Source organism: Nanorana parkeri, unplaced genomic scaffold (genome assembly GCF_000935625.1).
Source record: "Nanorana parkeri isolate BGI_ZX_2015 unplaced genomic scaffold, ASM93562v1 scaffold515, whole genome shotgun sequence".
In the NCBI taxonomy this organism is placed as follows: Eukaryota; Metazoa; Chordata; class Amphibia; order Anura; family Dicroglossidae; genus Nanorana; species Nanorana parkeri.
In genome coordinates this window covers 96574-110560 of record NW_017306783.1, presented here as the reverse complement: position 1 = coordinate 110560, position 13987 = coordinate 96574, and the positions used below count along the sequence as shown (strand labels likewise).

The 13987-nt window shown below is 41.7% G+C and overlaps 1 protein-coding gene across 1 annotated transcript in view; it reads left to right on the top strand.

Annotated features, from left to right (window-relative positions):
* The window catches only part of LOC108790941 (protein unc-93 homolog A-like), a 112863-nt gene that overhangs the window by 37667 nt on the left and 61209 nt on the right, over positions 1–13987 (top strand). The window contains exons 3-4 of the mRNA XM_018561306.1: positions 7069–7298; positions 7889–7891. Of these exons, the coding sequence (XP_018416808.1) occupies positions 7069–7298; positions 7889–7891 (233 nt within the window). The remainder of the gene's footprint in view (positions 1–7068; positions 7299–7888; positions 7892–13987) is intronic.

The window sequence follows — 13987 nt, the reverse complement described above, 5'->3', positions numbered from 1 at the left end:
ATTTAATTAAATGCCCCAAAACGCAACACTATAGTAAAAAAATAAAACCCCCAGTGGTGAATAAATACCACCAAAAGAAAGCTCTATCTGTCCCCAAAAAAGGGTATAAAATTAATTTCAGTACAGCGCTGCATGACGGAATAAATGTCAGTCAAAGTACCGCAGCGCTGAATACTGAAAAATGGCCTGGATGGGAAGGGGGTTTAACACCGCGGATGTCAACTGGTTAAACAGCCCTGATGCTGGCGACGTACACTGTACGTCGTCAGTCACGAAGGGGTTAAATACAATATTAAAGCAAACTAGACCACTAGATATCTCTACTACTCCAATGGTTTGAGTTCCTCGAGTCTGATGAATACCGGCTATTGCTGAGCATCTGAAGGACTGCTGTCTAAGTGAGAAAATTCCCTTCTGTCTGCTCTTTCTCTTTCTTCCTTCCTTCCTTCCCCACTCCTCCCCTCTTCTCCTTTCTTGTGGTGCTTGTTCTCTACTCTTACTGTTCCTTACTTGTCACATTGCGATTTGTGACATACGTGGGGATGTTTGCCTTAACAATGGTAATGATGTCCTACCTCAGGGATCAGTCCTATCTTAAGTATTCAGTAGGGATGTCCCGATACCAATGCTAGCATCGGAATTGGACCCGATACAGGGCATTTTGACAAGTACTTGTCAAAATGCCCCTATGCCTAGCGCCAAAGCTTATTATCGGCAAGTACATGAGGGGATGTACTTGTACATGTACTTGGGCCTGAAAAAGTGGCATCGGGACATCCCTAGTATTCAGTATTTAATTTCCCACATTTTTGGCCTTGTGGTGTATTGGATATGGATATTGATGTACTGTACCTTGTTATGGCGACATTTTATGTTATGATGTTTTGTATAACATTGTTTTCTATATGCCCTTTTTTCTTTGTATGTTTGTTTTTTATTATTGGAAAATCTTTATTGATAAAAACACAATTTTATTTAAAAAAAAAAGTCTAATCTGACCAGATTACCTTCTTCCATATGTGTGGGGAGTCTTCCACGTTCGTTTTTTTTTTTTCTGTAAGCAAAGGCTTTTTTTCTGGCCAGTCTTCCATGAAGGCCAGCTCTGTGGAGTTTACGGCCTAAAGTGGTCCTATTGACGCACGGCCGGTGTTACCGCTAGGACAACAAGGGCGCCACCTAGGGAGCTGCCGGTCCGGCTTCCCCAAGACTCCGCCGGGATGCATTACCGTCCACACGCACTCAGACGGGCACAGTTCCTTGCGGCCGCTTGGAAAAGCTGTGCGGCCGTGGCTGCCAGGAACTGTGTCCGTCTGAGCTGCTTCTCTCTTATGTGCTAGCTCCGGAACCTCAGAGGGAGCGGAGTAATCTCTCTGAGACTTCGGAGCAATAAGTCATCTGAAGCGTCATGTCGTTGGGAGGCGGGGCGTGTTGGGAGTCCCGGTCGGGCTGAGCAGGCTGCAGCGCTGTGTGTGGATGTAAGAGAGAGAGGGGGGGGGGGGGGGGGGGGGGGGAAACGAATGGCTGGGTGTGTAGTGTTCGTACGTTCTCTCCCCCTCCCCCCCTCTCTCTCTACTTATATTTGTGATTGTATAGGACTGAGCAATTAGTGACCCTCTGCACCCCTCCTGACACCCTCTGAAACCTTCCTGACACCCTCTGAAACCCTCCTGACACCCTCTGCACCCCTCCTGACACCCTCTGTACCCCTCCTGACACCCTCTGTACCCTTCCTGAGAATCTCTGCACCCCTCCTGAGACCCTCTGCAAACCCTCCTGGGACCTTCGGCACCCCTCCTAAGACCCTCTGTACCCATCCTGAGACAGTCTGCACCCATCCTGAGACAGTCTGCACCCATCCTGAGACATTCCACAACTCTTATGAGACTTTCTGCACCCCTCCTGAGACCCTCTGCCCAAGACATCAGACCTGCACCCCGGGAACAGAACGGCAGTAAAGTATGTAGAAAATTCATATACTATTATTCTGCATTGCTGTATACTGTATTGCTGTGATTTGTAGTTCTCAATAGCTGATGGTATTGTTCTGCATTGCTTATTGATCTCTATAGCTGGTGGTATTCTCCATTGCTGTATATGTTTTGTGTTTTATTGTTTAGTTTATTCAACAAATCTGTCTTTTTAAACGCTTGAATACCAGGTGTTTAGACCCCCCTTCCTGGCCTGGCCATTTTTCAGTGTTCAGCGCTGCAGTACTTTAACTGATACTTTTCCCGTCATGTACTGAAATTCATTTTATACCATTGTTTGGGGACAGATAGAGCTTTCTTTTGGTGGTATTTAATCACCACTGAGATTATTATTTTTTACTATATTTCAGAAAATGTACTGAAAATTTTGGAATTTTTTTTAACATTATCTTAGGAAACATTTATTATTATATAATATATAATGCGGGGTGGGAAGGTTTGAAACGTAATTTATTAATCAATGAAGCTTTGATTTAATTACAATGGGGGGTCCCCTGTTATATCCAATAGCAAAAAGAGAATTTTTCCCCGAAAGGGGATCCCACCATTGTTTCAAGATTGAGCACACAAAAAGTGTTTTTTCGTAGAAAATATTTATTAAATATATTAAAATTGCACATATATTGAAAAATCTATATACAAAAACATGAACAAACATATAAATGGCTGCATACGGCTAGTAAATAAAAACATGCGTGTGGATAAACATGGGTTAAACATGGGTTAAAGGCACACCGGGAAGCGCTCCACTCTATAAGAATGTAACGATTTGCTATCAGAAGATTCTAAATAGCTCAAGCTCTCTGCTGTTTAGAAAGGGGATATCGGGTCTTGGGTAACGGTGAAAAAAATATTTTTACCATACACGTGTATGAAAAAAGGAATGAAAAAAAGGAAAAAAGAACAGTCAACGTCAAAAATATATCATTTGTTTGGAAAAAATGTATAGATTTCACTCACAATACTGTGTATGTTCACCCATAGGCCAAAGTAGGAAGATCGGAGTAGTTATACCCTTGATATAGATGGATTCAGCTTGATGTATAGATGGTTCAGGAGATGTCTAGCCTCATCTTGGCTTTTGCCTCTCCACTGCAGAGAGATGCCTTTACTGAACACATGCTTTTCTGAAGTAGTAGATTTATCAAAAATGGAGAAAAGGAAAACAGGAAGTATAGAAAGGATCAATCATTCCAAAGGATGAACTTCTGCTGAGAAATACTTAATTCTCCTGGAATTGAAGCTACAGGATCAGGGTGGTTCTTTCATCCGGCATAGCGAATTTCTGTGATAAATGCAGTAAGTTTCAGGAGATAATAACTCTATCTCGGCTTAGTTGTTCGCAGTGGGAACAAGCCTTTACTGAGCAGCTGCTTCAATTCGTTTCCTGGTTATGCTTCAATCAGAAGAAAGATCCTGTGTGGCTGAATCCAATGGTGTATGAATATAATTCAAATCCAAAATACATATTCATTGGTGCAGGGGTTGGTTCATCTTTTCCAACTTCGAAATCCTATGATATCTCCAATTAAAATCAAAATCAAAAGTTCTTCTGGCTATATGTTGGAAGCAGGAGAGTCAGGGCGGCCTCAGCCGTAGCAGTCACATACACCTAGCCCACATGGGCAATAGGAAGACACTGACGATTTTCCCTAAATAGGCAGTTTCTTATTAAGAAAGAACCGTTGGAATGTCAACTAATTAGTACATTGAGAGATATAACAGCTGAAACAGTATGCCGATTCTGATTTTTCCTGGTCCTTCAGTGTGATGGGTGGCTTCACTGGCCGACAGGGAAAGAGGTGTAAAGCTTGATAAGACCTATATAGGTAACATTTAAAGGTAATATTTAAGGGTAAAAGGCACCATGTTTTATTGTAGCACCTTTGTATGAAATCTCTCTCTGGTAGTGCTGTGGGGTTCTCCTGAAATATGTTTACTTCAGGAATACCAAGGAAGCAGGTAATATTAGTAGGATTAGTAGGATAGTGCAGGATCAATCAGGATAGTGTAGACCTATAGAATGTGGCATTTGCATAGGATAGTGAGTGGGACCAACAGATAGATTTCTTTCTTTAACCACTTAAAGACCAGGGTGTTAAACCCCCTTCCTGGCCAGGCCATTTTTCAGTATTCAGCGCTGCGGCACTTCGACTGACGCTTATTCCGTCATGCAACGCTGTACTGAAATGAATTTTATACAATTTTTTGGGGACAGATAGAGCTTTCTTTTGGTGGTATTTAATCACCACTGTTTTTTTTTTACTATATAACAAAAAAAGTACCCTAAATTTTGAGAAAAAACCTGTTTCCCTCTGAAATTTTATGACACATTTATTATTACCCAATTTTTGGGTAAAATATAAAAGACAGTGTCACGTCGGGTAAATAGACACAAAACATGTCATGCGTAAAAATTGCGCGCACCCGCGAAATCGCAAAAAAACTACCATACCCAAAATTGACCATAGACGACCCTTTAAAAGCTTATACCGCTCATCAGTTTAGTGTTATCAGTGATTGATGGCCCTAGAATTATTGCTCTCACTGCGACGTTCGCTGTGATATGTAACATGTGCGGCGTAATGGGCGCAATCGGCGTTTGCGCAGGTATGCGCACCCGACGCATGTTTGTATGCGTGTATGTATGGGTGGGGACTTTATAAAAAAAATGTTTTTTCAAATTCTTTTTTATGTGTAACTTTACATTTTTTGGGGGGAAACTTTAATTTTTTTTCACTTAACTTTATTGCTATAACATAGGGGGCTAAGACACCAAAAGATGTGACAGGTCCTCTTTATGGAGACATCAGGGGTCTCCAAGACCCCTAATGTCACCTAGGACCCCCGGCAGACGCTGATGAAGCACAGATCTGCTTCATCAGCTTCTCTCTAGAGTCTGAAGCTGGAGAGTCAAGCAAAACAAATGGCAAACGCACTCATCAATTTGTTACCAGCTTTACAGCAAGGTGCACATAAAAGGGCTTAATACAGTACAACAGCAAAAAGTTTCCCAGCACACTCACCAGCCAGCATGCAAAAAAAGGGAGATTCTAATAGTTTAGAGTTAGGACTGCACTATATAGATGTGCCTTGGCGCGGCTGTGCGGCTTTCACATTTTCTGCAGAAGACGTGTACCTAAACCTCTGTTTTTAACTTTAGCGGTGAGACATGTTTTTTGCATGCTGGCTGGTGAGTGTGCTGGGAAACCTTTTGCTGTTGAAGCTGGAGAGTGACACAAGTATGCGGAAGTGATGTAGTATTGGAGGTTGTTTTTAAAGATGCCCGCTCAGATCTAGAGAGCTCCCTGCCGGCTGTTTTTTTTACAACGGCCGGCTGGGAGGTAGATATAAATCAAACTTGGCAATTTTTATGTTTTTCTTGGGGGGGGGTATTTGGGGACACAAGTAGCTGGTCTTGCCTAGGGCGCAAAATAGGCTAGCACCGGCCCTGTATGGACAGATACTCCAATCTCTGCTTTGGAGCTTTGCAGCTCCCTCAGGTTTATCTTTGGTCTCTTTGTTGCCTTTCTGAATAATGCCTTCCTTGCCTGGTCCATGAGTTTTGGTGGGTTGCCCTCTCTTGGCAGGTTTGTTGCGGTGCCATATTCTTTCCATTTTATAATGGAGTTAATGGTGCTCCATGGGATGTTCAAAGTTTTGGATATTTTTTTATAACCCAACCCTGATCTGTACTTCTCCACAACTTTGTCCCTGACCTGTTTGGAGAGCTGCTTGGTCATCCTCTTGCTCAGTGGTGTTGCTGGGGCCGTTCAGAACAGGTGTAGATATACGGAAGTCATGTGACACTTAGATTGCGCACAGGGGGTCTTTATTTAACTAATTGACTTCACAAGGTAATTGGTTGCACCAGATCTTATGTAGGGGCTTCATAGCAAAGGGGATGAATACATATGCACGCACCACTTTTCTGTTTTTTATAGTTTTTAAAAACAGGTTATTTTCTTGATTTCACTTGACCATTTTAGACTATTACATGTAATCCAAATAAAAATCCATTTTAATTCCAGGTGATGCAACAAAATAGGAAAAATGCCAAGGGGGTGAATATTTTTCCTGCAGCAGGAATCCCTAATCTGCCATTTACAAGTGGCAGCTGTCACCCATTTATGTTACTGATCGGGTGACAGCTGCTGCATTTCCTGCATTCTGCTGCTTTCAAATGCAGCGGCTGTCACCAATCATTAACTTGAATGGGTGATAGCTGCCACTTGTAAACAGCAGATTAGGGATTCCTGCTGCAGGAAATCGCAAGTTCCTGACCCAGGAATTCCTAATCACAACTAAAATATAGGTTAAATGGGGCCTAAATGCAATAGTAAATAACTTTGCCATTCTCTGCACTAAGAAAGTTGTTCTATGCAGCATTAAAGTGACATTAAACCCTCAGATTTTTTAACATAAAACAATACTGTAATGTGTGCCTTACTGTAATCCATGGTCGTTTCCCTTCTCTTTGCTGCTCTTCCTTTTAAATCTGTATCTGTTCTCATGCTCTGCAGAACTTCTGTTTTGCAGCAGACTGCCTTGTCTCAGGAATGGATACACGGTGTCTGTGTATACGTTTCTATAGGCTTGTAACCTGAGCCAGCACTACAGGAAGAGGCCCTGAGCTGAAAAGGGAAGTTCCCCCCAAGCATGAGAAGACATGAGGATTTAAAAGGAAGAGCAGCAAAGAGAAGGGAAACAACCATGGATTACAGTAAGGTACACATTACAGTATTGGTTTATGTTAAAAAATCTGAGGGTTTAATGTCACTTTAAGAGTAAGGTTTGTGTTGTGTTATGTTCTGTGCCTACAGATGTAAATCTGGCCATGTGTGTTTATTAAGAAGTTAATAAGCCAAGTTAATAAGACACACACACACAACACATCTTTTTATCAAAAGGGATTAAATGTGTTATTTACCAGTATATACTGAATGTAAATATAATCTGATTACTTCCTGAAATTTGAATGTTGTGATAGGGTTAATAAATCTTAATATTTCCTTAGTATTTTATACAAATAGAATGATATTATTCTATTTATTAATAAATATATATTCATGTTTTACAGGCCTACATTGATTATTTCCTCTGTATTAGTTGGATTAGGAGGAGGACCTCTCTGGGCTAGTAAAAGCACATACATTACAATAATCGGAAACAAATATGCAGAGACTTGTGGGAAATTGGCAAAAGATGTTGTAAACCAATATTTTGGAATATTTTTCCTAATTTGCCAAACTTGTCGTATTTGGGGAAATCTTATTTCTTCTTTGGTGTTTCACTTAACACCAAATGCAGGTAATCTACATTTTATATTGATGCATATATTGATTGAATTATGATTTTGCTCATATGCAGTGTATCCTTTGTGCTTCAGCTTTATTTGAGTCTGTTGAATGGTAAGATGTAATTGTTGATCACTGTAAATGGATTTGCTAAAAACTGATTAATGTTCGCATTCTTTCGCCCTGCTTATTTTCAAAATGAACTAACATCGCATTGCTCCAAAAAAAGAAGGGAAGAAGTGTTGTAAAAACGTTCTGGAAGACAAAAATAAATTGTATTCATCTACTCACCCTGTTGACTGGATAGACATTAATAGGTATTTGATAAATCCCTGCAGTTTGTTTATTTGACATTTCTGCCAGACTGAAATAAATGTTTTGTCAAGCTTTAAAGGGACACTGTCACCTCCCAATTAAATGAAAAGTGACAGTGCTTCCTGAGAGTCCACTCCCCAGCAAGTTCAGTAATCCACTGTAAGTTTTGGTGTTGGATTGTGTTACAGCATACTCAGCATTGTCATTTGGGGGTTACAAATGCTCCCCCATACCTGGAAGCCCTGCTTAGCTTCAGCAACAGCTTCAAAACTCTGACAGAATGGGGAGGTGGTAAAAGGATTGATCGGTGAGTATTATTATTATTATTATACAGGATTTTTATAGGGCCAACAGTTTGTGCAGAGCTATACAATATAAGAAAGACATTACAATCACAATACAAATCAAGACAAGATGGTAAGGAGGGCCCTGCCCCTGAGGGCTTAAGATCTAAAAGGGAGGGGGAAGCGATACTTGAGGAGGTAGCGGTGTGGGGATGAATTGTTTGAGAACGTGATGGTTGAGCGGTTAGGTTGAGGTGGGATAGGCTTCCCTAAAGAGATGAGTCTTAAGGGATCGCCTAAAGGCAGTCAGAGTGGGAGATAGACAGACAGGTTGGGGTAAAGAGTTCCAGAGGATGGGAGAGAGGATGGCTTTGTAAGTCATTGTTAATATTTTGAATTTTATCCTTTGGGCTATTGGAAGCCAGTGCAGGGATCGGCAGAGGGGGGTTGCAGACACTGAGTGGTTGGTTAGGTGAATGAGTCTAGTAGCAGCATTCATGATAGACTGAAGAGGGGACAGCCTGTGTAGTGGTAGGCCAATGAGTGGGGAGTTGCAATAGTCAAGAGGAGAGATAAGTGAGTGGATGAATAGTTTTGAGGTTTCATTGGTGAGGAAGGGGCATAATTTGGAGATGTTACGAAGGTGAAGGCGGCAGGATTTGGATAGTGATTGGATGTGGGGAAGAAAGGTGAGGTCCGAGTCAAGGATGACAACTAGCACCTTGGCATGGGGGGAGGGTTGGATAGTTGTGTTATCAATCTCAAGGGAAAAGTTGGGGAAGGTGTACGGGTAGGAGGAAATATCATGAGCTCAGTTTGTAAAAGGTTGAGTTTTAAGAAGTGTTGTAACATCCAGACTGATATGTCAGTTAGTAGATTAGTGATACGCAAGGACACTGACGGGGTGAGTTGTGGAGTAGAAAGATAGATTTGAGTGTCCTTGGCATAGAGATGGTATTGGAAGCCATGTGAGGTTATTAACTGACCAAGAGAGGAAGTGTAGATGGAGAAGAGGAGGGGTCCAAGGACAGAGCCTTGCGGGACCCTTACAGAAAGAGATAGGGGAGGAGTTAGATTTGTAGGTGACATTAAAGGAGCGCTTAGATGATAGGTAGGAGGAGAACCATGAGAGAGTATACCTTGCTGGGGGGATGGGGGGGCAATAGGAAGACACTGACGATTTTCCCTAAATAGGCAGTTTCTTATTAAGAAAGAACCGTTGGTAATGCAATCAGAATGTCAACTAATTATTAATACATTGAGAGATATAACAGCTTAAACAGTATGCCGATTCTGATTTTTTTCTGGTCCTTCAGTGTGATGGGTGGCTTCACTGGCCGACAGGGAAAGAGGTGTAAAGCTTGATAAGACCTATATAGGTAACATTTAAAGGTAATATTTAAGGGTAAAAGGCACCATGTTTTATTGTAGCACCTTTGTATAAAATCTCTCTCTGGTAGTGCTGTGGGGTTCTCCTGAAATATGTTTACTTCAGGAATACCAAGGAAGCAGGTAATATTAGTAGGATAGTGCAGGATCAATCAGGATAGTGTAGACCTATAGAATGTGGCATTTGCATAGGATAGTGAGTGGGGACCAACAGATAGATTTCTTTCTATAACCACTTAAAGACCAGGGTGTTAAACCCCCTTCCTGGCCAGGCCATTTTTCAGTATTCAGCGCTGCGGCACTTCGACTGACGCTTATTCCGTCATGCAACGCTGTACTGAAATGAATTTTATACCATTTTTTGGGGACAGATAGAGCTTTCTTTTGGTGGTATTTAATCACCACTGGGTTTTTTATTTTGTACTATATAACAAAAAAAGTACCCTAAATTTTGAGAAAAAACCTGTTTCCCTCTGAAATGTTATGACCCATTTATTATTACCCCAATTTTTTGGTAAAACATAAAAGACGGGGTCACGTCATGTAAATAACAGTCAGTGTACCCATTGCACTCCTTACCGCTTAGTCCGTGATGATAGGTTGGGTGCTTCAGTAGTCGACGGATGGCCACGGTCTGAACAGAGTATAAGAAATTATGGACACCGGCACTCCAAGGTAGAAAAACTTCTTTTATTGACGTGTCATGCAACAATACACTTATTGCAACGTTTCGAGGTCACACAGGATCCCCTTCATCAGGCAGAACAAGTGAGACCACTTGTTCTGCCTGATGAAGGAGATCCTGTGTGACCCCGAAACGTTGCAATAAGTGTATTGTTGCATGACACGTCAATAAAAGACGTCAGGTAAATAGACACCAAACATTTCAAGCTTTAAAATTGTGCGCGCCCGCAAAATCTCAGAAAACGATCACAACCAAAATTGGCCAAAGGCGATGCTTTAAAAGCTTTTACCACTCATCAGTTTAGTGTTATTAGTGAATAATGGCCCTAAAATTACTGCTCTCACTCCGAGGTTCGCGGCAATATGTAACATGTGCGGCACAATAGGCAAAATCATCGTTTTCGCATGTACGCGCACCCAACGCATGTTTGAGTGTGTATGTGGGGGTGGGGGGCTTTAAATTTTTTTTGTTATTTTACTTTTTTTTATTTGTGACTATTTTTTTATGCTTCTTTTAATTTTTGTAAAACTTTTTTTCACACTTAGCTTTATTGTGATCACATAGGGGGCTATCACATAGGGGATTCACATAACAGGTCCTCTTTATGGAGACATCAGGGGTCTCCATAGACCCCTAATGTCACCTAGGGACCCCCAAAGAAGCTGATGATGCAGAGATCTGCTTCAGCAGCTTCTCACCGGCATCTGTAGCCGGAGAGTGACACGGAATGTGGAAGTGATGTAATATACATCACTTCCTGCATGCGGGGACCGGAGAGGAGCTCACAGGGAGATCGTGTACTGACCTCCCTTTGATCTGCACTGACAGAGTCACCGTGCCGGTCCCAGCCACACCGGCACAGTGGATCCCAGGAACCAGCGGCGATGGCGGGGGGCGCACATCCGCACCTAATACCAGCGATCGGGCGTCTCTAGAGACATTTCTGACAGTTTCCCCACTCATGTGCACACTGTGCGCCGCGTACGAGCGGGGGAGGGGAAGGATGTCTAAACATGCCCTCCCGCTCCCATAAGGCTCCCGTCCGGCCGTTCAGGAATGGCCAATGGATGGGAGGTGGTTAAAAAATAGTACCAGACACTTTAGATTTCAAGGAAAAGTAAAAGAGAAAAATAAATGATGCACTTTGATACCCAAATTCATGTAAGTAGAACTAAATATGTACATTTAGTTATGTGCTAAAACAAGAGCCTGAGCTATTGAATGAATACATCAAAAATATATACAGCACTAGTTAAATATTTACCATTAAAATAATACAAATATTGTTGAGATAAGTTCATAAACAATGTGCACCAACTCCACTTAAAATACAGCAACTAAACAAACCTACCAGAACCCACAAAAATTCTTCCAATATATAAACACTAAAAAGGTAAGGAAAGAGCAGGTACGCCCAATAAAAGATGAGAATGGGAGATTAATCACAAACGACAGGGAGAAGGCTGAGATATTAAATTCATTTTTCTCCTCAGTATACACTCTAGAAAAAGACGGGTTTAATGGAGATAAGAATGAGAGTAGCTTAGTGCATGAGATACCACAGTGGTTGACGATAGCCGGGGGTTCAATAAAGACTTGATAAACTTAATGCAAATAAATCGTTAGGACCAGATAACCTGCACCCTAGGGTACTTAACCACCTTACAGGAGCGGGAGGGCGTCTTAAGACGTCCTGCCCCTACCCCCGCTCGTGCGCGGCGCCCCGGAGAAACTGTCAGCCATGTAAACAGCCAGCAATGGCTGTTTACATTCAATCTCTCTTCAATCTGACATTAGAGGTCTTTGAGACCTCTGATGTCTCCATAAAAAGGACCTGTGAATTGGCCATCACATAGGAGATGTCTTAGTCCCCTATGTGATAGCAATGAAGTTAAGTGTAAAAAACAAAAGTTTAAAAAAATGAAAGCATAAAAAATAAAGAAGCTAAAAAAAAATTGTCACAAATATATATTTTTTTTAAATAACACAAAAATGTTTTTAAAGTCTCTCGCCCCCCCCACATACATGCGTCGGGTGCACCAACGCGCGAAAACGACAATTTCGCCTATTGTGCTGCACATGTTACATATCACTGCGAATGTCAGAATGAGAGCAATAATTTTAGGGCCATTAATTACTGATAACACTAAACTGATGAGCGGTAAAAGCTTTTAAAGCGTCGCCTATGTCCAATTTTGGTTGTGGTTGTTTTTAGCGATTTTCGCGGGCGCGCACATTTTTAAAGCTTGACATGTTTGGTATCTATTTACCCAACGTGACCCCGTCTTTTATATTTTGCAAAAAAATTGGGGTAATAATAAATGTTTCATAACATTTCAGTGGGAAACATGTTTTTAAAAAAAATTTAGGGTACTTCTTTTGTTATATAGTAAAAAATAAAAACCTCAGTGGTTATTAAATACCACAAAAAGAAAGCTCTATCTCTCCCCAAAAATGGCATAAAATTAATTTCAGTACAGTGTTGCATGACGGAATAAATGTCAAAATAACGCGGCACTAAATACTGAAAAATGGCCTGGCCAGGAAGGGGGTGTAAACACCTGATCTTCAAGTGGTTAAAGAGCTCAGCCAGGTTACAGCGAGACCATTATTCCTCATTTTCAAGGACTCTATACTGACTGGAAGGGTACCAGGTGATTGGCGTAAAGCTACGGTAGTACCAATATTTAAAAAAAAAAAAAAGGTTCAAGATGCCAACCGGGGAACTACAGACCAGTCAGTCTAACATCAATAGTATGCAAACTGTTTGAGGGAATGGTATAGGACTATTTAGTGGACTTTGTTCATGGCAATAGTTTAATAAGTAATAATCAGCATGGATTTATGAAGGACCGCTGCTGTCAGACCAACCTATTAACATTCTACGAAGAGGTGAGTAGAGATCTGGATAGAGGAAGGCCGGTGGATGGGGTGTACCTGGATTCTGCCAAAGCATTTGACATGGTACCACATAAACACCTAATACACAAGCTGAAATCTATGGGCATAGATGAAATGGTGTGTACATGGATAGAGAACTGGCTACAGGAATGTGTCCAGAGAGTATCGGTAAATGGCTCTTTTTAAAATTGGTCTAAGGTCGAGAGTGGCGTGCCCCAGGGTTCTGTGCTAGGCCCCATACTGTTTAACTTGTTTATTAACCCCTTCGTGACGGGAGACGTACACTGTACGTCCCATCACAAAGTTCCTATATGACTGGCCACGTACACTGTACGTGACGAGTTATTTAAGGCTCTGTAATGCCGGTAACCGCTGATTTTCAGCGGTTACCAGTCATTAATGAATGCCTTAGTACTGAGGCATTCATTAATGAAAAAGTTAACATGACATTAAAGTCAAAAAATGTTTTCCCTCCCCCCATATTAATGTTAGCACTTACCTTAAATGAGGTTTCTTAATCCGATCTTCTTCTTTCCTGATGTTTTCATCTGTCCCTCCAGCAGTGCGGCGGCTCTCCGATCCAGCGCTGACTCCTCTCTGCTTGCAGGCACTTCCGATCCAGCGGTGTCTGCATGCGGGTGCACGCGTCCATAGACTTACCTCGCGTCTCTGCTCGTCTCCCGGCGGAAAATCCGAACTGCGCATGCGCAAGCCCCAAGAGGCTTTGCGGCCGCCTGAGCAGTTTCGGATTCTCGGGCAGGAGCGTGCGATGGAAACAGGATAAGTTTTAACCACTGTTAAAGCGTTTTTGTTTTTTTAAAACTTTTTGCCTATATCTACTGCTTGCTAGCAGTAGATATAGGCAAAAACATGGAGGGTTTGGAAACCCTTTAAGCTTTTGTAAAAGCTTCTTTCTTTCATTAATGAAAGAATGAAGCCTGTAACATACAAATACGGGAGCGCTAAATAGCAATCCCGTATTTGACAGCTGAAAATAGCAGAGACGAAGCAGAGTGACTCGCATCTCTGCTACTTGTTTTGATAGCTCGATAGCCTGATGTCTATGATACATCTCAGGCAAAGAGATACAAGGAGATACAATGTATCTCTTTGCCTGAAATGTATCAC